This window comes from Centruroides sculpturatus, unplaced genomic scaffold, assembly GCF_000671375.1.
Source record: "Centruroides sculpturatus isolate CEXI.00-Female unplaced genomic scaffold, Cexi_2.0 scaffold115, whole genome shotgun sequence".
Lineage (NCBI taxonomy): Eukaryota > Metazoa > Arthropoda > Arachnida > Scorpiones > Buthidae > Centruroides > Centruroides sculpturatus.
Window position 1 is genome coordinate 319060 of NW_019384545.1, and position 22259 is coordinate 341318.

General features: G+C 29.4%; 2 protein-coding genes across 3 annotated transcripts in view; one reads left to right on the top strand and one right to left on the bottom strand.

Annotated features, from left to right (window-relative positions):
• Positions 1–444: 444 nt before the first annotated feature.
• Positions 445–22259, bottom strand: part of LOC111623474 (ubiquitin-like-conjugating enzyme ATG3) — a 30006-nt gene continuing 8191 nt past the window's right edge. Inside the window, exons 2-8 of one of the 2 annotated variants that reach the window (XM_023366058.1) lie at positions 17779–17899; positions 8497–8604; positions 8261–8316; positions 5182–5304; positions 2526–2684; positions 1309–1436; positions 445–1177 (exon numbers count right to left, since the gene is read on the bottom strand). In XM_023366058.1, the coding sequence (XP_023221826.1) occupies positions 1027–1177; positions 1309–1436; positions 2526–2684; positions 5182–5304; positions 8261–8316; positions 8497–8578 (699 nt within the window). In that variant the 5' untranslated portion in view covers positions 8579–8604; positions 17779–17899 and the 3' untranslated portion in view covers positions 445–1026. The remainder of the gene's footprint in view (positions 1178–1308; positions 1437–2525; positions 2685–5181; positions 5305–8260; positions 8317–8496; positions 8605–17778; positions 17900–22259) is intronic. The other variant, XM_023366059.1, reaches the window with a different exon arrangement.
• The window catches only part of LOC111623469 (general transcription factor II-I repeat domain-containing protein 2-like), a 34179-nt gene continuing 26082 nt past the window's right edge, over positions 14163–22259 (top strand). Inside the window, exon 1 of the mRNA XM_023366053.1 lies at positions 14163–15212. Coding sequence (XP_023221821.1) covers positions 14214–15212 — 999 coding nt within the window. The 5' untranslated portion in view covers positions 14163–14213. The remainder of the gene's footprint in view (positions 15213–22259) is intronic.

A 22259-nucleotide genomic window follows, 5' to 3' on the forward strand; every position in this document is an offset into this window, starting at 1 on the left:
CATAATAATAATTCAAAATCTTTTCAATATATGCAGATTTATAAAATAGGACCAAGTTGCTTTGGAAAAGTTAGTTGTAAAATCAAACTTTGTAGCATATTGAAAGTGCTGATATTCAATATTAATCTATTATATTCCCATTAATTTTACTAGATTTTTAATATTTAAAATTTGGAAATGTTTATTCTATTAAAATAAACTGATTTTTATCTAAATATTTTTAACCAGAAGTCTTAAATTTGGTATAAAATTATGTTTTTTTCACACTGAATTTATTAAGAATTTACTGAAAAATACATTTTATTTCTAATATCACCATATGTGAAAAAACTAGAACTATCTCATTTAGTGATGATATATAAAGCATAATGAGTGTGCCTTAACTCATTATGCCTTATAAAGCTATTAATGGTGTAACAAAGTTTTTTTAAAAAAATCTAAAAATTACAAAAATGAATTAAAGATTTTATTCCTTTGCCATTTGGAAAATTACAATAATATGTGTATAAATGGAATATCAATATACATGTAAAAGTATTACTTAAATCAATGCTGAGTAACAGAATATAATTGATTTACTAGGCACAACAAGTTACAATTTTAAGCAATTATTGTAAATTGTGCAAACTGCAAAGAATTACACATTGACAAATTTACAAAATTGTTTAATAGAAAGAGAAATGATAATTTTAGGAATTTTATATAATCTAAATTTTATTTTAATCTGCATGGATTATTTATATCATCAATCGTCACCATGTCCAGTTGAACAATCTGAATAAAATTAAAGATCGTACAGGAAATGATTAAAATTTATTCTTCCGACATTAAGATCAAAACATTTTAAAAATATTTCTTCAATTAATTAACATTTACTTTTGATAGTCACGCACTTTTCTTTTAATTATCAAAATATATGGACTTTATATTGTAGAAAATATTATAGCTGGTCCATTTTCTTCTCTTATTTTCATTACATAGATTTTTAATTTACACATTAATTACAGAATAAATTGAATTATAAATTTACATTGAAAAATTCTGTGTATAATCGTATTCTATTGTCGGAATGACGGCTTGTACAAACTTAAGAAATATTATAAGATAAAGATGAACGCCCAAATCTCCTCCTCCTTCTGTCACTGTCTGTATTATTTTTTTCATAACTTCGGCATGCCTAAACAATATGATTATTTATCTTAAATAATACATTCTGTATATGAGTTAAAAACGTCCGTTTTATTTCTAAAATAAGAGTATGAAAGTTTGCAAATCTGATTTTTAAATATACTTCATAGAATGACATACCTGCAAGGATGAACAGAAGCCATTGGAGGTCCAGGTAAGTGAGGATGACTTTCCATTGTAACTGTCTTTTTTGCATGATCTTGACTAATATCTTCATACATTTCTTCTATTGTAAGAGGTTTTCTATTCTATGAAAATTAGAAAATAGATTTAAAAATTCAGTTTTAATTTATTAAATTAATTTAATATATTCAAATTTCAAATTTGTTATTGTTTCCCTGAAATTTGGATTTCAATTAGTTTAAAATATTCAAATTTATACTAAAAAATTTTCCTTATAAGTCAAAGCTAATGCTTTCTGAGTTTCGTAATGAAATTAAAGTAGCATATGGTTGACTGGTTTATAGAATGCAATTCAAGGATTTCTCAAAACAGCCTCTTCTGAAAACTCCTGATAAACAATAGAAACTTACAGAAAACTAGTTTAATTTCAATTTCTGATAATTCAAACTTTTCTTAATTTGAACAGAGTTGATTGTATAATATAACTTAATATGTAATATGAATGATGATGTAATTTATTTGATCGGTTTTAAAAAATACATTAAATTTTAACTTATTTTAGATTTAAAAAATGAATTTAGGAATTAATTCTTACAGAAAATTTTAAAAATTATGTTAATTTTATTAAAAATTATTATATTAAAAACAATTATTAACAAAAAACATAATTTTGTTTAATTTTCTGTAAAATGTAATAGATAATACTGCTTATTATAATTATAATAATTAACATCTTTAATTACATTCTTATAGCTTGGAATTATGATTTAATTATTCCATTTGTAGATTTCATAATTTTGAAAGAAAATTTTAGATACACACAACACTATGTATGTGGTTATAGGACAGCTTTTGTATAATATTACTGAAGTTTCCAAATTTACAACTATCTTATAAACATTCAGATTCATATAGTACTAATAAAAGTCTAAACTGGAACTTCAGGATATGAAAACACTAGACACACCTTGCATTTCCAGTATAAAAATTTTAATGAAATGAATGTTAAAGGTTTGCTTGATAAACCTTCCTCAGGTTACTATTACATAAAATTAAAATCTTAAACCTGGGGTTTAAACTATGTTCTGTAATGGTGAACCTGAGGAAGGCTTATCAAGCAAGCTGAAAGCATTTGTTTCATTATGCTGGAAATACATGTAAGGTGAGTTTACTTCTTTCATATTTAGTACTGTTCTGAATTAAAAAAAAATTACCTCATCATAACCAAATAACCACAGACGAGGAGTTTGATAGTATTTATCATAGGTAATATTTAAATCATATGTTCTTGTCTGTATGATTCCATCAGAAGGACTGGTTCCCACCTCTAGAGACTGCAGTTCCTTTTTCGTGGTCATATTATCGAGAGTTGCCTAGGAAAAAAATCTTCAAGTTTTCAATTCACTGTAACATTAAAATTTTTGAATATCGTAATTTGATACTGTAGTTATTCAGGATGAATAAAATCTCACTTTATCATCCAATAAAAAATATTTATTAGATAAATTTCTTCTTTATAGAAAAATAAGATTAAAAGGTTTTTTAATCTGAATTTGTGAGAAAATCTAGAAAATTACATTGTGAAATATATATAAGGCATGGCTAAAAAGAAAAATTTTTTAGTCATTTATTCTTTTACATATAAAAATTCCAATAACTGTCTCCTTCAAAGTATTCTTCAACTGAGTTTATGCAGCACTCCATTCACAATTTCTGTGAAATAAAATAATGACAAAAGTCTCTTGAAGATAGATTCCATTACTAGAAACTAATGAGCAGAATCAGCCAAAAAGGTAATGCTGAAGAGCCATCACCAGGTGGGACTAGTTTATGATCCATCACTGGATTTGATCCCCCAATAGAAGTCAAACACATTGCTTTTGGAAACCTTAATCCTAACACCAAAAGCAGAGTTCTGTTGCCAGGACTCCTTAGCTACCATTCTCATAAGCTTATTTTAAAGAATCACATCACTGATTTTCAAGACATGTTTTAATTGATTAATAGGACTGCTTGCAATGAAATGAAAAGGTATTTGTAACAGAAGAAACAAGTTGCAATACAATATGAATATTGATGATATGCACAGAAAGAGAACAGTAGGTAGCAATCCTCTTTTTTTTAGCCACATCTTATATATATATACAAGGCATCCTGAAATGGACACAGACTTTCAAAAGAAAATCTTAAAAAACAGAAAAATTTTTAGTCTCACTGCATATTTGTGACAGGGAAAAAAATTAGTGCAGAAGCTGTTCTGGTGTTATTCATGGATTCATCAATGCATGTGTGTGTACATTGATTCTCATGTGTGCCATGAACAGTGTCCTGATGTGTTTCATGCAAGACAGTGAGAGACCTCATTGGTCTGCTGAAGTTTTGATTTCATGTCTGCAGCAGACCAATGAGGTCTCTTGCTACCTTGAATGAATCACAATGTCTGCAATGAATCATCCAAGGCATATTTCAACATAGCATGATGCAGTGACTGTTTTCCACATGAAAACTGGCCCAATGATCCCTCTGCTGGAAACAGTGGCCCATATGGTCACTCTCTCTGAATGAAATGTTCATAGCAAACACACATTTGGATGTTCTGTTCCCCATAAATACTAATTTTATTCATTGATTAATCTTTAATTTTATCTCTTGTCACACCAATATGCAGTAAGAATAAAATTTTTGTCTCTAGCCATTTTTCAGACATTCCTTTTGAAAGTTGGGGTGTCCATTTTTTAAGATGGATACATACAATTAGTATAACATTATTAATATGCATTTTATATAGTAAAGATAATTATATAAAACTTTCAACATTTATCTTATGTCCCTGCTAGTCATATGGGATAAAGTAAACCATAGATAAACAAATGTAAATCTTGTATTATTTACATGCATTTATCTATCTGACTAGTAAGAAGACAAATCTTGAGTTTTATATAATTATCTTTACCATAAAAAATGCATTTTATACTAATTATTAGTACAATATACAAAGTATCTATTCTTGTTTAAATATAAGTAATTTTTGTTTTTACTTATTTTTACAAAAAAGTTTTATAGATATAAATTTGTATAGAGTTTCTGATATAATTCTTTTATGTTTTATATTTATGCACATTTGTGTGTAAAATATATACAGTATTTATAATAAGAAAATATAAAATTTTTCTTACAATAAATATAAATAGGTTAAAAATATTTTCTTCTTAATTTCTATGAAATTTTGAAAATTTCAGACTAATTTATCAATATTCTCTTATATCTTGTGAATGTTATTTTTCTGTGAACAAATAAAGATGTATTAAAATGATATTTTTAATAACAACTTTAAAATATAGTAAATAATACTGAATTTTCTAAGAGGTAGAGAGCTGAAACTAAAATCAGAGAAAATAACCAAAAAAACTTTTATATTGGATTGAATAAAGTAAACAATAAACAGATTGCTAAATTTCTTTTGGAATTAGCACAAGGTTGCTGTTGAGAACAAATCACAGAAGAACTCTTTTTTAGAGTGGAAAAAGTAGGTTTATTTTCCATAATTTAAAAAGATATGCATTTCAAGCTTAATGTCCCTCTTCAGTCCTAATATTCTAGTGACAGCTGGAATAACTAAATTATTAAAACCATGGGTAAAATAAGTGAAACTGTAGAAATAAAATTATTTTTGTTAAATTGTATAAAATTGTGGGCTAGTATAAATAAAACTGCAAAAGAAACTTTTTTTTGCCAGTTTTAATTGGTTTTAAGGTTTTTTATGTTTTACTACCTTTTTAATCAAAAAGTTTTTTGATTAAAATACAATGAATTCAGAGAAAAGTATGCAATCAAGTACTAAGATTGTTAAATATTTAATTTTCAGAATACCTCATCAACTGTGTCTAGCATTCCACTTTCTACAAAAGCATCCATATCTTCGGCCTCTTCATCCTCATCATCCTCATCGTCATCATCATCTTGTTGAGCATTGGCAGCAGTTTGAGATGATGCCTTAAAATATATTTTATTATATTAACAATAACTTTATTAAATTTTTAATTTATATTACATATAAATCATTTTGATTTCAGAAACAAAACTACAATTAGTATAAACTAATTGTAGTTTTAATAAACTTAATAAATCATTTTGATTTCAGAAAACTACAATTAGTGTAAACTAATTGTAGTTTTCTGAAATCAAAATGATTTATTAAGTACTTAAATATCTTCCAACTTCATGGAATGCAGCTTCTGAAGACAAAAAATTAAAAATTTTTATCTGCACAAACAATTTATTTTGTAAAAATTGCCAAATAATGTACTGTATTATAAAATCTTCAAGCTATTAAATGTTAACAAAAAGAAAAAGCATTTCTTATGTTGTATTTTAGTTTTCATTAATGTGAGTGTATTAACCATCTCTTTAAAATTAAATTTCCTTCATGTTATTTTTCCTCTAATTTTTTTATTAACTATAACAAAATTTACTATTAACAAATTATTCATAGCTCAAAATTTAAAGCTTTTAGAGCAATTTTTAATGAAAATCTATCTTCTGAAGCTGAACTGCAGGAAATTACAGTAAATTCTTTTAAACTTTTATTACTGAAACTAATATTAAAAAATTAAGTATAATTAAACAGATACTATTTATTATCAATATGGAATGCTTATTTCAGGTAGACAAATCTTTAATTTAACAAAAAGGAATGTTTTTGTCGTGTTTTAGGACAGCTTCAGCTTCCAAATAACTATAATTAATATAAAAACATGTTAATATAAAGGTGTTTATGTATGGTTTAAAAAAATGCTTTTTTTAAACCATACATAAACACCTTTTAAGTTCTATTCTAAAAAAATGCTCATGAGAATTTTAAGGACTTGTTACATCAAAGAAAAAGAGTGCACAAAAACTAGAGGATACAATGGTCCAATGCATATTTTTAAAAAAATGTTTTTGAAATGTATGTTAACAAAATTAAAAATAGAATAATAAAAAGTATACAGCAAGAAAAGGAAAAAAAATTGGTTATTAACATGTTCTTATTAATTAAATAATTAACCAAAGAAACTTTAGAAAAATGGCTTAAATTAGAAGATCAAAAAATAGCAATTGATAAAAGTGATGTTAAATATATTAAGTTACTTTATGAACGAAAATTATTTGAAATAAATAAAAATATTGTAAAAAAAGGAAAACAGTATTAATACTGGAGCGGAGCAAATAAAGTATGTAAATTATCAGGATTAAAAAAGAACACATGTACAATCTTTTGAATGTAACTGTAATAATAAATATAAAGAAGTAAAATGGCAAAACCGTATTTGGGACAAGACTATGTCTCAGAGACTCACTACTAAGCGGAATCATTTTGACGCTCAAGGCGGGTCTCGTTCTCATTCTCTAATCTTCTTTGGTATCACTGCTTTTGGGCGTGATCATTCAAACTTTGCCTGCCACAACCATGAGATCTTCCACGATGCATTTTCGATGAAATTAACCTATCCAATTTTGAAATTTCTCTCTGTTGCATGTCAGCCCGGGTTGAATTTTTGTCAACGTGTAATAAAAATTTCCCGTTTTTGAAAAAATAATTGTGGCTATTGTATCATTCAAAATTATTTTTTTATTTTGCACAAACACTATACAGTTTAACCCAATTATAATGTCATTGGATGTAACGCCAACCCTAATATAACATCATATTTTTATCAGTCCCACGGTTTTACTATACTAAATAATGTTAAAAAAAACCCACTCGTAACAACATAAAACCGTTTTAACGTCATATTTGAAGCACTCCCAAATTTACAAAATTAGATTACAAATTTTATTTAACATAGAAGAAACTATGTGTTTAGTCCTAAGGTCAGAGTTCACTTCTTAGAATGACTGTGGGTGGTACTCTCCCCCACCTGACTTCGGTGGGGTGAGGTGCCTGTTTTGCCTGTTTGTAAAAGAGGGTCGCCATTTTGTATTTTATTTTGACTCGGTTCCGACTACCTACAAATCTGGATTTTCTTATGCACAAATGATTTGGGCACATAATACTCTGTGCCAAATATCAATCTCTCGACATGTATTCCTTTATACCTCTATGCTGGTAACATAAAACAGCAGTACGATTTTATAAACAAGACATAGTTTTGTCAATATGTATCTGTAGGTAAAATGAAAAGAAAACTAGATATAAGAATTTTGAACATATTAGAGCAATAAAATATAATTACACTAACTCAGCAGTGGCAAAACACTGTCAACAAAATGGCTCTGAAATTAATTTAAAATCAGTAAAAACTAGAAAAAAAAATGAAGATAATTATTATAAAAGACAGTTATAGAGACATTTTAAAATATTGGAAATAAAATAAATGATAATTTAGGATGAATTACAGATAAATGGTAGTATCCAATACTGGGGTAGATGCATGCAAGTAGATTAATTTAAAATTAAATAATGGTGAAATTGCTCATATTCTTCTATGTAAAACTTTGGTTGATATTAGTGCTCTTTTAAGTGTTCATATTAAAAAAGGAAAAAGATATGGTGAATCACTGTGGGCAAGAGTTTTTCTAATAGCTGATTTTTAACAGTTTTATCATAAATTAAAATTGTTGTAAAATATTTTTTGAATAGTTGTAATCCCTGATTTTATGTACTATTGGATGTAATAATCTACACTGGCATTTTTACATGTGTATGTAAAAAAAACTATTGGCTCTCATGGATAAGATAATTTGGAAAATAAAATAATTTTTCAAATTTTTTTTCTAATTTTTGCAAAATAACTAAATTAATTTTCTACAGGAAGATTTGATAATTTTCTGCTGAAGAATGTTAATTGTGTATAAAACCAAATGTTTTATTGATAATCATTATTTTAAGTTTACATTTCAAAATTAAGTATGATAAAATAACATTGATTAAAATATAATGCAGTTGTAATTTATACAGTCAACTTACTTTGGTATCCAATGTCATTTCTTGAATCTGTTCAGTAACAGCAGGCAAACCACTCTCTAAAAGATTAAATAAAAAGTCAAATAATATTTGAAGTTAAAAAGTGTTGTTGCAAAAAAATAATGAACCCAATTTAGAGAGATTTAAAATATAAAATTGAAAGAGTATATATCTTTTTGTAAATACACATTTTCTCCCATAACAATTTTAAATGACAAATTATTAGCAAATGAATTTACCTGCATAATGGTGAGTGTCGACCCACCCACCATCTTCATCATCTGCTTCAATTACTTTTTCTTGCTCTTCTGAATATTCCATTTGTTTACAACGTTTATAACATGGAACTTTTAAAAATATATATTTTGTATCAGATGTAAATGTAAAAGAAATATTTCTCTCTTACAGAGTATTAGAAAAATTATTTAAAAACTTTTACTAATTCATTTTTATATCATTACTATTTGAACATTTGAATTTATATTAAATTTTTAAATGAGTTTAATTTAATGAATTTTAACTTTATTAAAATAAACTAAAAATTTGCGTGTTTTATTTAGCCATTATAGGTATAACTATCAAAATATTTTTCCTTTAAGCAGGTTTTCAGTCTGTCACATTATAATAAAAAAATTTTGGTACATTTGTTAGTTTTGAATAATATTTAGGAGTGCTACCACAATCCAAAAAAAATCACTATGTCACAATGCAAAGCACAGGACCACTCACTGTTGAAACAAAAATCATATGTAAGTACAGCAGTAAGAGCATAATGTCAAGTCTTACTTGTGACATTATTAATTAATGTTAAAAGTATCAATTATAAATTTTAAATGCTTAGTCTGTATTACTTTGTATTTTGCTTAACGTAAAGAAAATTTAATGTTTCAAATTTTGTTAGTAACCTCTAAATTTTGGCAAATTTTGGGATTATTACTTTTTTCAATATTGGAACAAGTTAGGCAGTTGCCCCTATACAAACTACAACTTTTATTTTTAGTCCCTATAAGAAGAACCAACTTATATATACTGTAAGATCTCTTTTTATGCGGATTATTTTTATGTGATTTTGAAGTTGTGCGGTTTGTATTTCATCCAAAAATTTCTTGGACAAACATACATATAGACTTGTTTAGGAAGCCTGCATATAGACAGTCTCCAAAAATCGTGGAACGCTCAAAGTTCCACTTTTTGTTTGTTCCACTGACATATAACGTTTATGGATGTAAAGGACAGCTAGATCTAGCTTAATCGCTTCAGTTCTTAGCAATTTTTGATATAAATGTAATTAAACATAAAAAATACTTAAAACTGAAAAAAAACAAAAGAAATGCGTTAATTTTGAAGAAAAAGCTTCAAAGTTTAACTTCCTTTGTCTCGCCCTTCTGTGAAATTTAACACCGATGAGTCATTGTTTACACATCTGGATGACCTTGAACACAGCTGGAGTCGGATTTCCCGAGGCATTCTCATAGACGTGGCAGGAGGACAAGGGTTTAAAGTAGGGTGAACACTAGCTGGCCGTATATTTTTAAATATTTTTTAAAAATTTGGAGACTTAAAAAACATTCCAAAAAATCAAAAAAAAAATTTCAAAAATTTTAATTAACTCTTCACATCCAGATGTCAGTGATTTGTTTTTAGAGTGAGCTTTTGCAATTCGGGAATTCCCCTTGTATTACTTTTCAATAAAATAAACTGAATTAAGTTTGAATACAAGTTTATTTTAAGCTTTTATATGAATTTCTTTCAGACATTCGAAGTAATTTATTAAGCAACCTATTTTTTTTTAAATTTCTGCAAACTTTTTTATGCGGTTTTAAGTTAATTTTAACTCGTTGTTTTGGTTTTATGCGATTTTAGAAAATTACGGAACGTATCCCTACTTTTTCAAGGCAAGTAAAGTCTTTTTTTATGCGAATTTTTTATATGTGCTTTTCTGTAGAACGTATCCACCGCATAAAACGAGACCTTACAGTATTGTATATACATATATACCCTAGCATACATTATATTAATATATATACTGTTCTGGATTGAATGTTTGATTCCAGATTGATTGCCACCATAGCATAGCAACAGGTTTTTTTTAGCATTCATGCACTGAGTTTTTTGAGCTGTGGAATAAATAAATAAAAATTGTGTTTGTGTTTTTTTTAAATTCAAAATTAGAGTTCAAGAAGCTAGTTGAAATTTCTAGTGATTAAGTTCCTTTGGAATAGAGTATTTAGATTTGGATGGTTGGAATATAAAAATGAAAACTGAGCCACCACATTTTTTTTTTAAATTTGAACCCAAGAATTAACACAAACATACTATAATATTATAATACTATATATATAAGTATAAGGTCAAAGCTATAACAGTTCAATTTTTACCACCAAAAACAATTTCTAGATTACAATCTTTAAATTAGGAATCATTAGAAACTTTAAATTACAATAAAGAAAGCTTATTGAATGAAAGATGTTTCATTTTATTGGTGATGGATCATTGAGTTTGAAGTGAATTTGCTATGTTTAATGCAAATTATTAACAAAGCTTGGAATTTGGACTATTGCAAATTGCTTTACAGAAATAGGTTTCAGTCAAAAATTTGCCGACATTTTGAATAAATCAAAACTGTCATTGGAATTCCTTGATTATATCAAATAAAACTGAATCAATCTCATTATAACAATGAGTAATGAAAAAGAATTTTTCAGAAACTTTGTCAATGGTGACAATGAGTATAGCTATCTAAATACATCATTGCTGAAGTAAAGTAAACAAATAAGTGATAAGGAGGAAGAAAAATCCTGACAAGACCCCTTATATACTGTATGTATATATACATATATTATATAGTGTCAAACTCTGTTATAACAAGTATTAGGGAACTGGAAAGATTTCCTCATTATAACAGTTACTCATTAGATCTGTGAAAAGCAATGATGTTACTAGGGGGAGAATGGGCAGCTGCTTTGAATGCAAACACACAGTGGGTGCCTCATGGGTGGCAAAATTTGTAGCAATGCCACTGATAATTAGTGAAATCTATCTTTTAATTTTAAATAAGTTGATTAAAAAAATACATATGTAATTACATTATACTGTATTTTTATTAATAGTTATATAAACTGCAAAATAATTAATATTAATCAATTTATTGTTTCATAAGTAAAGATAATTAATTTACAGTAATTAACAGTATGCACAATTTTACTTAATCTTTTTATGTAAAAAGCTTAAAATTGATGATTGCTTCAAAGATTTCATTTTCATATTTCTCAAATTTTCTCTTAAAATACTCAACATGTTGAAAGTCTCATTATTTATTTCATTTTCTTCAAAAAGTCTGACTAATGTACCCATTGCCTGTTGAGCTTCAGAAATTGTTAGTATTGGTTTCGATTCTATTTCACTTATTGTATTATCATCACATTCATCACCACCACTATCATTACTGTTGTCTTTATTCAGCACTGCTTGCATGATACCACTCTCAGTAAGATTATCACTAGTTACCAAATTGTCATTGACTTGTAAAATTCATCAATGTCATTATTAAAATCATTAATGTTATTGCATCGCAACCATTCGGATAAATGTATGTTGCTTTCTTTATTTTCATCATCATTTGATATTGAAATTTAATTTGTGTTTAATTTCAGTTTTTAGAAACAATTTGTTATGGTTGTTGAAGTAGCATTGTTCCACACATCACACTTAATAGTTATCTTAATGGTTACTTTATGGCATCCAATATTGATATAAACTCATTAAACTTCTGTTCTCTTTGATGAATTAAATGCAAAACTACAAATCTTTTATAAAATCCTTTCTAACTTTTGATTACACCCATGTCCATCGTTTGTAAAATTGATGTGACATTATGAGACAGAAATGCTAGCCTGATATTGGACAAATTTTGAATTGAGGGATGTGCTGGACAGTTATCAACTAACAATAAATTTTTTTTTTCTTTTTGGATATTCCTTATTCCAATCACTTAGGTACTACCAAAAAAATCTGAAGACATCCAGGCTTTTTGTTTGCAATATAATCTTCAGGAAGATTCTTTATGTTCTTAAAACACCATGGTTTTAATGATTTTCCAATAACTAACACAGGAAAGCACAACCTGCGGCCCACGGGCCACATACGGCCCCCTTTCAATGTTTATGTGGCCCGCAGACAGTACAGGCCAAATCCCTTCTTTCCAAGTTTCTAAGTGTAGAACTTTTTCCCTTTCACAAAGTCATTAGCACCCAATGTTTTATGACTTTCCCAGGTGAGAAATGAGGGGGTTGTTCTATAAATAAGTTCTATTTCTAGTTAACACTTTCTGGTTTAGATATCGAATATTTTAAGTCTAATACATAGTATTATAATGATTTTTTGAAGAATCAAATAGAATAAAATGATGTTAGAACGTCATTTCTGATGTTATCAGAAAGTTTCTATTTTGGTGGGAAATTTTCAATTTTATGCTTCGGAAAACTTGCTTATTTGTCTAAATAGCGTCAAATAACGAAAATAAGTGAAAACAGTGAAAATAGCGCTGAAAAACCATGAAAATAACGATTTTTTAGCATTTGTTTACATTCTAGATTCTGATTGGTATAGTCGAATTTGAATCAATCTTTTCTGAAAAGACGCTTATTCGTCAACCTAATGTCATTCAAACTAGAAAAAACTAACCAGAGTTCAAAAAGGAATGTACAAAAAGCTATAAAACCAATAATTTACAACAATATCTCTCCATAGACAAAGAATAGAAAAAAAATTTTTCACATCAAATTTATTATTATTAAGTTGGACCAAGAAAATTAATACTGTAGTTGGAATAGAGTCATTACGACTAAAAGGAAGCCATTTGCATTAAAATATTTTGGATTTAATAATTATTACAAACCGCGTCAAGCCATAAACTTGTCAACAAAGAGGGTTGTAAAATGATTCCGTGTAGCTAGAAAGCTGCGGTTTTTTTTGTTTGAAAGAAAACAGATATATTTAGGTTATTTAAGTAGTAAATTAATTGGAACTTTTTATTTACTTTTATTTTTACATTCTTTTTTTCGTAAATTTAAAATTAAATTATTATTTTTAATTTTTATTTTATTTGAAATTTAACAGTAGTAAACTGTGATATGTTTGTGACAGAAAACAAAAACAAATTGATTCTAGCGCCAGTTTGAAATGAGACATCACAATTTTAATAATTATATTTAAAAAATTCAGATTTTCTGCTGCACTGCATTAATCACTTATGATTCATTTCTGAACACAGGGGGTAAAAACTGACGGGCCATAAATATAATTTAGGTAAGAATGGTAACCACATTTATGATGGATTAGTGTCCTGCACCTGGCATGTTGACAATCTGACTCACAAATTCTGAGAAATGGTGGAGACGCCCGGACAGAGATCGAACGAATTAAGACATGCCTGGCCATTTGTCATGTGTGCGTAATACTTCTGCCCCACCTCTTTAGTCTTTGGTCAGAGTGGATACAGAACAAAGCACTTGGTAGTCTAGCTTGCCTTATCTCAAACACGATTCATTGCAGGCCTCAGAATTTTCGGCACAATGAGACATTGTTTTGCAGAGTGAACAGTATGGTGCTGGGCATTAAACACAAGGTCAATCGCGAGAATCATCAATTTCAAGAAGTGTGGACTAACAAGTACTGTTTTGTGCAACAGAACAAAAGCATTATTTGCCTCTTGTGCAATGGAACAGTAGCAGTGCCGAAAGAATTCAACCTGAAGCAATATCATGAAAGCCAACACAAGGATTTCCTTCTGCAAGGTATGGAACGTGAATGGAAAATCAAATCGTTATGACGATCACTAATCAGCCAACAAAATGTGTTCAAGAAACAATCTGGAGAATTGGATGCGACCGTTGAAGCCAGTCTAGAAATATCTGCTTTAATAGCCAAGAATGGGAAACCTTTCACAGATGGCGAAATGATAAAAAAGCGTCTTATCATCGCAAGTGAGAAGATGTGTCCTGAGAAGACAAAGTGTTTTCAAACAATCAGTCTTAACCACAGGATAATACAATGGAGAATCTCGCAAATTGCATCAGACATTTCTGGCCAACTTAATATTTTAGTTGCAAACTGTGCTTATTTTTCTTTGGCTGTGGAAGAATCCACTGACATATCATCAACAGCACAAGTGATTGTGTTTATTAGAAGTGTTTCACTAGATTTTATTGTGAATGAAGAATTTCTTGGCATGGCATCACTTTCCGGACATACAACTGGTGCTGACTTACTTACTGGTTTATTGAGCGTTTGCAACAAATCAGCACTGGACTTTGACAAGCTATCCAGCATTGCCACTGATGGAGCACCATCTATGGTTGGATGTGAGAATGGCATGGTCACCTTGCTGAAAAACCACCTTGGGGACAGGCAAAAGGAGTTAGTCCAGTATCATTGCATAATTCACCAACAGCAACTTTGTGCAAAGAAGCTGGGATTTGAACGTCTGCTGAAAGATGTCTATGATACTGTGAACTTAATCCGCCGTCATGGACTCAACCATCGACTCTTCACATCATTTCTTGAAGAAATAGATGCTGATTATGCTGACCTGCCCACGTATACTGAAGTTCGTTGGCTGAGCAAGGCAACAGTCCTCAAGAGATTTGTGGAGCTATTGGGGCCTATTATCACTTTCCTCAAAGAACGGGGGAACACTACAAGGAATTTGGAGGGACAAAGATGGCAGTGTGATTTAGCTTTCCTTGCTGACATTACTGCTTATCTAAACGACCTTAATTTGAGATTGCAGGGAAAGATGCAACTTGTTTCTCAGTTGACAAGTAACATCAATGCATTTATGACCAAACTATCACCTTTCAAGTCCCACATGCAATCAGAGAACTTTACACACTTTCCACATTGCAAGGCCATGAAAGAGAAATATCCACATATGAAAATGGATTACTCTGTCCAAGTTAAAACCCTCCTTACATCATTCAATGAGAGGTTTGGTGAATTCCAGAAATACAAGATCTACCTGCAACTTTTTTCAACTCCATTTGATGTGAAAGTGGAAGATGCCCCTCCAGATGTCCAACTTGAGTTGATAGACATCCAGTGCAGTGATGAATTGAAATCACAGTTTAAAAATTCTAATCTCCTCATATTCTACAAAGAACTGCCAGATACATCATTTTCAAAACTGAAAGACAATGCTTGATTTTGTGCAAGCATGTTTGGCAGTACATATTGCGAACAAGTGTTTTCGCTTATGAATTTAAACAAGTGCAAAACACAGAACAGGTTAACCAATGTGAATTTGGAAAATCTGCTGGTTGTTTCAACATCTGCCATTACGCCAGACAACAAGATTGCCGCCAGCATCCAAACTCAGCCACTGCATTAATCACTTGGAGGTCCAGCCCCCAGTCAGTAAACTTAATCCCAATTTGGCCCTTCTTCAGAAAAGGTTGTGCATCCCTGACTAACAGTTTCTTCTTATCGGTTCCTGTCATATTTGCATATACGAGCACCATCAAGCAATTCTTTGATTTTTTCCACCAACATATTTTTTCCCTTTGAATTCAAATGTGTAGTCAGGTGTCAGATTATAAAAAGTCCCATTTCATCAGCATTGAAGATACCTTCATCATTAAAATCTTTCCTCATTTCTGCCCAAACATGGTCAATCCATTCATTTGCAGTTACTGGATCAGTAGATTAAGATTCTCCACTAATTTTTGAATAAACTTCTGAGTTCACATACTTCTCCCAGCAATGCTTCCACTGTTGGAAGCATTTTTTCAAAGTCATTTATTAGGATCTACTTCAGGCACTTTCTTTGATTGGTCTTAATCTCCTCTGCATCCTGAAATCTCTCTTCTATGAGCAGCATCTTGAGCTTAGAAAAGAGTCAAAAGTTGGCAAAAATGTCTGGGGAGTAAGAAAGCCACTGAACTATTATTCCAATACCATGTTTTGCAAGGAATGTCTTGATGAGACATAATCGATGGACCAGAGCATTGTCATGATGAATGAATCAGTTCCAAGACTGCTAGAATTGTGGTCTGTTGCACCTAACAGCAGGTCATGAACAAACCATGACAAGATAGTACTACTTTGTCACAGTTTGTGCATGTACTCATGATGAACTGTATCCTGGTGGTTGGAAAAAAGGTCATTACCTTCACATTGCTGTGTGATTGTCATACATTCTTTGACTGTAGAAACCACGGCACTTTACATTGAATGATGTGGCTTTGTCTCTGGGTCATACATGTTGACTCAGGTCTCATCTTGTTTATCTTCTTCATGAAATCAGAATCCTTCACATTCTGCCATTTTCACTTAATCACTAATGCAACAATAACAGTGTATACATGCAATTATCACAACTGCCTGGCAGTCTCTCATAACAACTCTAAGTAAGCTCTGCTCCGTCTGACAGTGACTGCAGGTAGGACAGGATTGCCAAAATGCACATATTAAATAGGGTCCAAGGTCACATGACAACAGTCTCCTTTCTCCCCAGCTTGCAAAATCTTGCAAAGAAAATAAGGTCAGTTACTTTTTGATCACAACTTATGTATAGATTACACACAGGGTCTTCCAAAAAGAAATGGGAAGCATGGGAAGAAATCCCTACAAAAACACTCCAACACCTCATTCAGATCATGTGCACAATGTCATTGTCACAAAAGCAGATTCTACCAAGTACTGACTGATTTTCACCATGTGTTGATATTCATGGATATCATAAAGCAAACATGTTTTTATTTATAAAAATTATTTTACAAAAAGCATATGTTTTTTCAAAAAGTCAGGTATTTTTATTTGCTACACTTATGTATAAAAATTTTTCTTTTAATAAGCATTTTACATATATATAGCAGAATATCTAGACTATTATTTATGAATAGACTAGATCAGGGGTCACCAAACTTTTTTAACCGTTGACCCCCAATCAATTTCCAAAGCCTCACATTGACCCTCACTGTAAAGTTTTATTACAAGTGTATATGTATGAACAAAAAAATAAAAAAAAACGTTGTAGGTTGTGGTCTCTGTCTAAGCAGAAAAAAAAAAAAAAGGTTGCGACCCCTTAGCCACATCGACCCCCCCAATGATGTTGCATCGACCCCTGGGGGTCCATATCGACCACTTTGGCAACCCCTGGGGGGGTCCATATCGACCACTTTGGTGACCCCTGGACTAGATTAATTAACAAGCACAGTTTTATTAACTACACTCTCACTATTAATAATATATATATATATGAATTAAACTTAATCAATATTATTAATTCATTCATTCAATGTAAGTTAACATAAAATTAGTGAACTGTTTTAAAAAAAATTTTATCCATTAATTCTTTGGTTATTTATGGTATTTATTATAAAGAATATAAATTATACTAACTTATTTTTGTACTTAAAGAAATCTTTTATAATAACAACTGAAATTAAATTCATTGTTTTTCATTTTAAGCAATTATATTATTCATTTTATAAATTTATTTGTAAAAGTAATTAAGGTTTTACCATTTCGAGTCACTAAAAATTGCTTGTCCTTTGGTAAATAAGTTTTGAGTTTCGATTCTTCTCCAACAGCCCACTGCCAAGTAGGACAATGATGAACAAGATGATCTCCTGCTATAATAAACTAATAAAACAAGTTTTTTTTAAACAACAATTATAAACTTTTTTAAATTATAATCTATGAGTCATTATGTTAACAATATAAATGTAAACAAATTTTTGAAGTTTTAAATATATATTCCAAACACATTAAGATAGTGGATTCAAAAAGATAAATCTAAATATAATTATTACACTTAAATGAATAACATTTTAAAATTTTCAATTTAATAACAACCCAGACATTCCTCATTTAACATGCATTTGCATCATCACAGTTGACAGCAAGCATATGTTGATAGGCATTTGTTTTCTCTACCATGAATATTAGCGTTTGTTTTAATTTTTGTTTAACGACAATTAGATGCTTTGGTTAACCATATAGGTGAATTTAACAACAAAATTTAATTCTCTGTTCAACAATCAAGAAAGAAATTAATTTTAACAAAATACTACTGGTAAATTCAATCAATAAAAACAAAAGCATAGATACTTAAAATTATTAATTAAATTAAGTAAATTTATCAAGAATTGTTTTAAAAATTAATTTTTTAATTCTAGAAATATTATGTTTTGAATAAAATCAAGTTATAGAAGTTATTATTCATGCGAGCCCGAGGGTTTTGAGGGCATAAATTTTTGAGTTTAACATATTTTTACATTAGAGGATGAAAAAAAATTATTGCAAGTTATAACGGAAATAGATCAGATGTTGAATCTTACACATCGACAAGGTAGGAAGAAAGAAAATCAAGTCATTGTCTGTCTGTTAATTAGTCAATCTGCGCGTGCTAATTAGTCATCATAACGAGCGAACGACCAGTTGGCTCAGTGCCAATGACAATTGTATAAAAACAATCGTCATGGGAAGTTCAGGGCGATCATCCCCTCAGTGCACCATCCCTCCGCACGATCATCAGGAAGGTCTGAGTACAAGTGTCTCCCGTCCCGGTCCTGTCAGAGGAGGTAAGAAGGTAAAAGACATAAGCCTGTGATAGCCAGCCAGCATCCATAGTCCAGAATGATCGTCGCATACCATCATCCAACATAAGATATACCTGTCCACAAATATAACTATCACTCTAGAGCCTTTGTAAACTCTCTCACGCGGCATAGTGACTAGTTAGATCGCTGTTACAGATAGATTTGTGTTATCCACATTTGAGCATTAAGTCTGTAACTTCCTTATGTATACCTGTAAATTAACTTTAGTTATAGAATAAACCTTTATTTTTTTATTTGTTAAACCTGTCTCCTGTCTATCCGAGGAAACCTGTCGACTTACCGATGCGCTCCCCACTCAATTTGCCCTCCTAGCCATCCAACGACTCCAAGATTGAGATTTACCAGCCCGTGCAGATTAAGTGGTCAGTACCAGATTAACTCCTGACCCACTGCTTATCTCACATTCACATGGGAACAGAAGCAGACATAAAAACACAACCAGAAATGATGTGACATGTGTTATTAAAATCTCACAAGTTAATCACTAATGAATTACAAGATGCTGAATTTATTGTTTTTCTTCAAAATGAACAACACCAAACGAGCACAAAGTGTCAAGCATTAAAGTGTTAAAATAAGCTTTTTCTTTCTGCAGCAAATATGCAAATATTTTACAATGTGATGACAATTATGATTTTTCCAGATTTGATACTGTAAAAGGAGAGTGAGAGGGAGATAATTTTATAAATGCTTATAAGCAAATTTTACAGATAAAGGGGAGACTGGCAAAGCAAACAACTTTCAATTTTTTTTAATTTTTGGAAAAATAAATATATTTTAATAATATGTATGTCCAGAATCATCATATACTTTTAATGAAAGTTTTGTAAAACTAAACTTAATTTTTATTTGTTCAAAAAATAATATAAACAAAAAATTAAAAAATAACATACACAACATGAAAATACGATATTCCTGTTTAATTAATACAGAAATTTACTTAATGTGCTTTCCTTTGGAATACATTCCCCCGTGTTAAATGGAGAATACATACAATATGAATAAAAAAAACTATAAAAATAATTCTATTTAAAAACCCAAAAACAGATTTCTAAGGAAACTAAAATGTTTATTGAAAAAGAAATGTTTCCAGACTAATTTAGCCCAGTATTAGCTCTTCAAATAAAACATATACAATTCAAAAAACAGAATATAATAATACAATTTCAACTTTTAAAGTATAATTTACTTTTGAGTATAAAACTTTATGAATGTGTTAATATTTATAAATAAAACTTATTTATTTTGAAGCTTCACTATTAAGTTAAATAGCATCTACATCATACGTAAACTTTAAGCAAATTTTGCTAGTAATTTCATATAATAAGTGGAGAAAGCTGTGTTATCTAGCAATTCCAAGCTATATATATATATATATAAACTTCCAATAGCATCAACCTCTAGACCAAATTACTTGACTTTTAATTAATAATTAACATTATTATAGCCTAATGTAATCAAACAATCATCTGGCATCTACCTGTATATCTCGTGCATCATGAATTTTAATTATTTTTAGAGAATACATGAATATGTGAGCTCTATAAATATAAACTGAAAGTATAACTTTACTTCTCTAATTAAAATATAATTATTCTACACTACTTAAACTATATTCTATTGTCCACTGTGATAAAGTGGATATTGGCTGGATGTCTTTAGTAACTGAAATGTAAAGCTCTTTGATCTTAGATAAGAATTCATTTTTTGAACATAGTACTAATTTGAAGCAGTTCTTAAATTCTATTTAATTTCTATAATGAAAACTTCCATAAAATTTTTAAAAATTCATAACACTTTAATTAGAATAATCTGTCATGAAAATTAATTAACATTTAATCAATGGACTGTTGTAATCCATTACATTTTTCAACTTTTCATATTTTTATATTTACTTAATTAAATCCCGTGACTTTATTTGTAATAAAATTTTCAATCACTATAAAGATGTCATCAATAATCTATTAAATTAAAACTTTTAAGGATATGCTTGATACTTTGTACTCAATTCCTCTTAAAAATTAAAACATATCTTAAAATATTTTATTTTGAAATGATGCACATAGATAAATATAGATATAGATAAAATTAATAAGATACAAAATATAGATATGAAATTTGTGTAAGATAAATACAGTAAAACTTCTCTAACTCAAAGCTCCAAGGGACAAGAAAAACTTTTGAGTTATAGAACAATAGAGTAAAAAATTCTGATTCTGAATAATTTGTAATTTTAACTTTCTTGCATTATATAAAGAACCTTTCATAGTTTTTTCTGTATAATGCCTTTCAGCAAAATGTTCAATGTAACTAATGGAATTGAACAGTTTTGCAGGTACTGTACATCTTGAGATGATAAAGCAAGAGGACCTTTTGCTTTAGACTAGAACAAATTTGTGTTGAGAGTAGATACAACTAACTGTCTGAAAATTTCATGGAAATCCAGTAATTAGGATCACTTTGAATAGAATAAATATTAAAAATGTCAGAGACCATGAATAACTTCAACTAGGAGAAAATTCAAGTTAAGAAATTCAAGTTGAAGACATTAAATTCCTATGCTATTCCATTGAAACCTACTAAGTGCATCATTTTCTTTGAGTTAAAGAAATATTTGAGTTAGAGAAGTCATACATATATTGGGTTGTTCGGAAAGTAAGTTCGTTTTTTTTTTACCACTAGACGGATTAGTGGTATTTTTCCCACCATTTTTGTTCTAAACCGTATTATCATTATATATTTTCACAGCTAGCATTTTATGGATTATTTGTAAAAAATTTTGTTTGATTTTGTGCAATTGTTTATTTTTTGTGTCCCATCAAATTTGGAAGATCGAAAGCAGCATCTTCAGCATATTTTGCTTTTTTATTACCAAAAAAATAAAAATGCCGTTCAAGCAAGAAAAAAATTGTGTGACATGTATGGTGGAGATGTGTTGACAGAACGACAGTGCCAAAACTGGTTTACAAAGTTTTGTTCTCGTAATTTCAGTATTGAAGATGCACCACGTTATGAATGGCCAGTTGAAGCCAACGAAAACAAAATAAAGGTACCGATTGAAGCAAACTGCGGAATAACAACATGTGAAATCACTAAGAGATAAAATTTGCCAAATTGAACTGTTTATGAGTACTTGAAACAAATTGGTTTGGTTTCAAAGCTTGATATATGAAATCCACGAGTTCTTAAAGAGAAATGCTCTATTTGGTGGGATATTAAGGAAATTTTTTTTGGAGCTTTTACCAGACAATTTAACAATTGATTCGAAAGTGTACTGCATTCGAGTAAACAAATTGCGTAATATCATCAAACAGAAAAAGCCAGCCAGAATTGATAAAAAAAAAAGCTGTAGTGTTTTACCACAATAATGTCAAATTTCA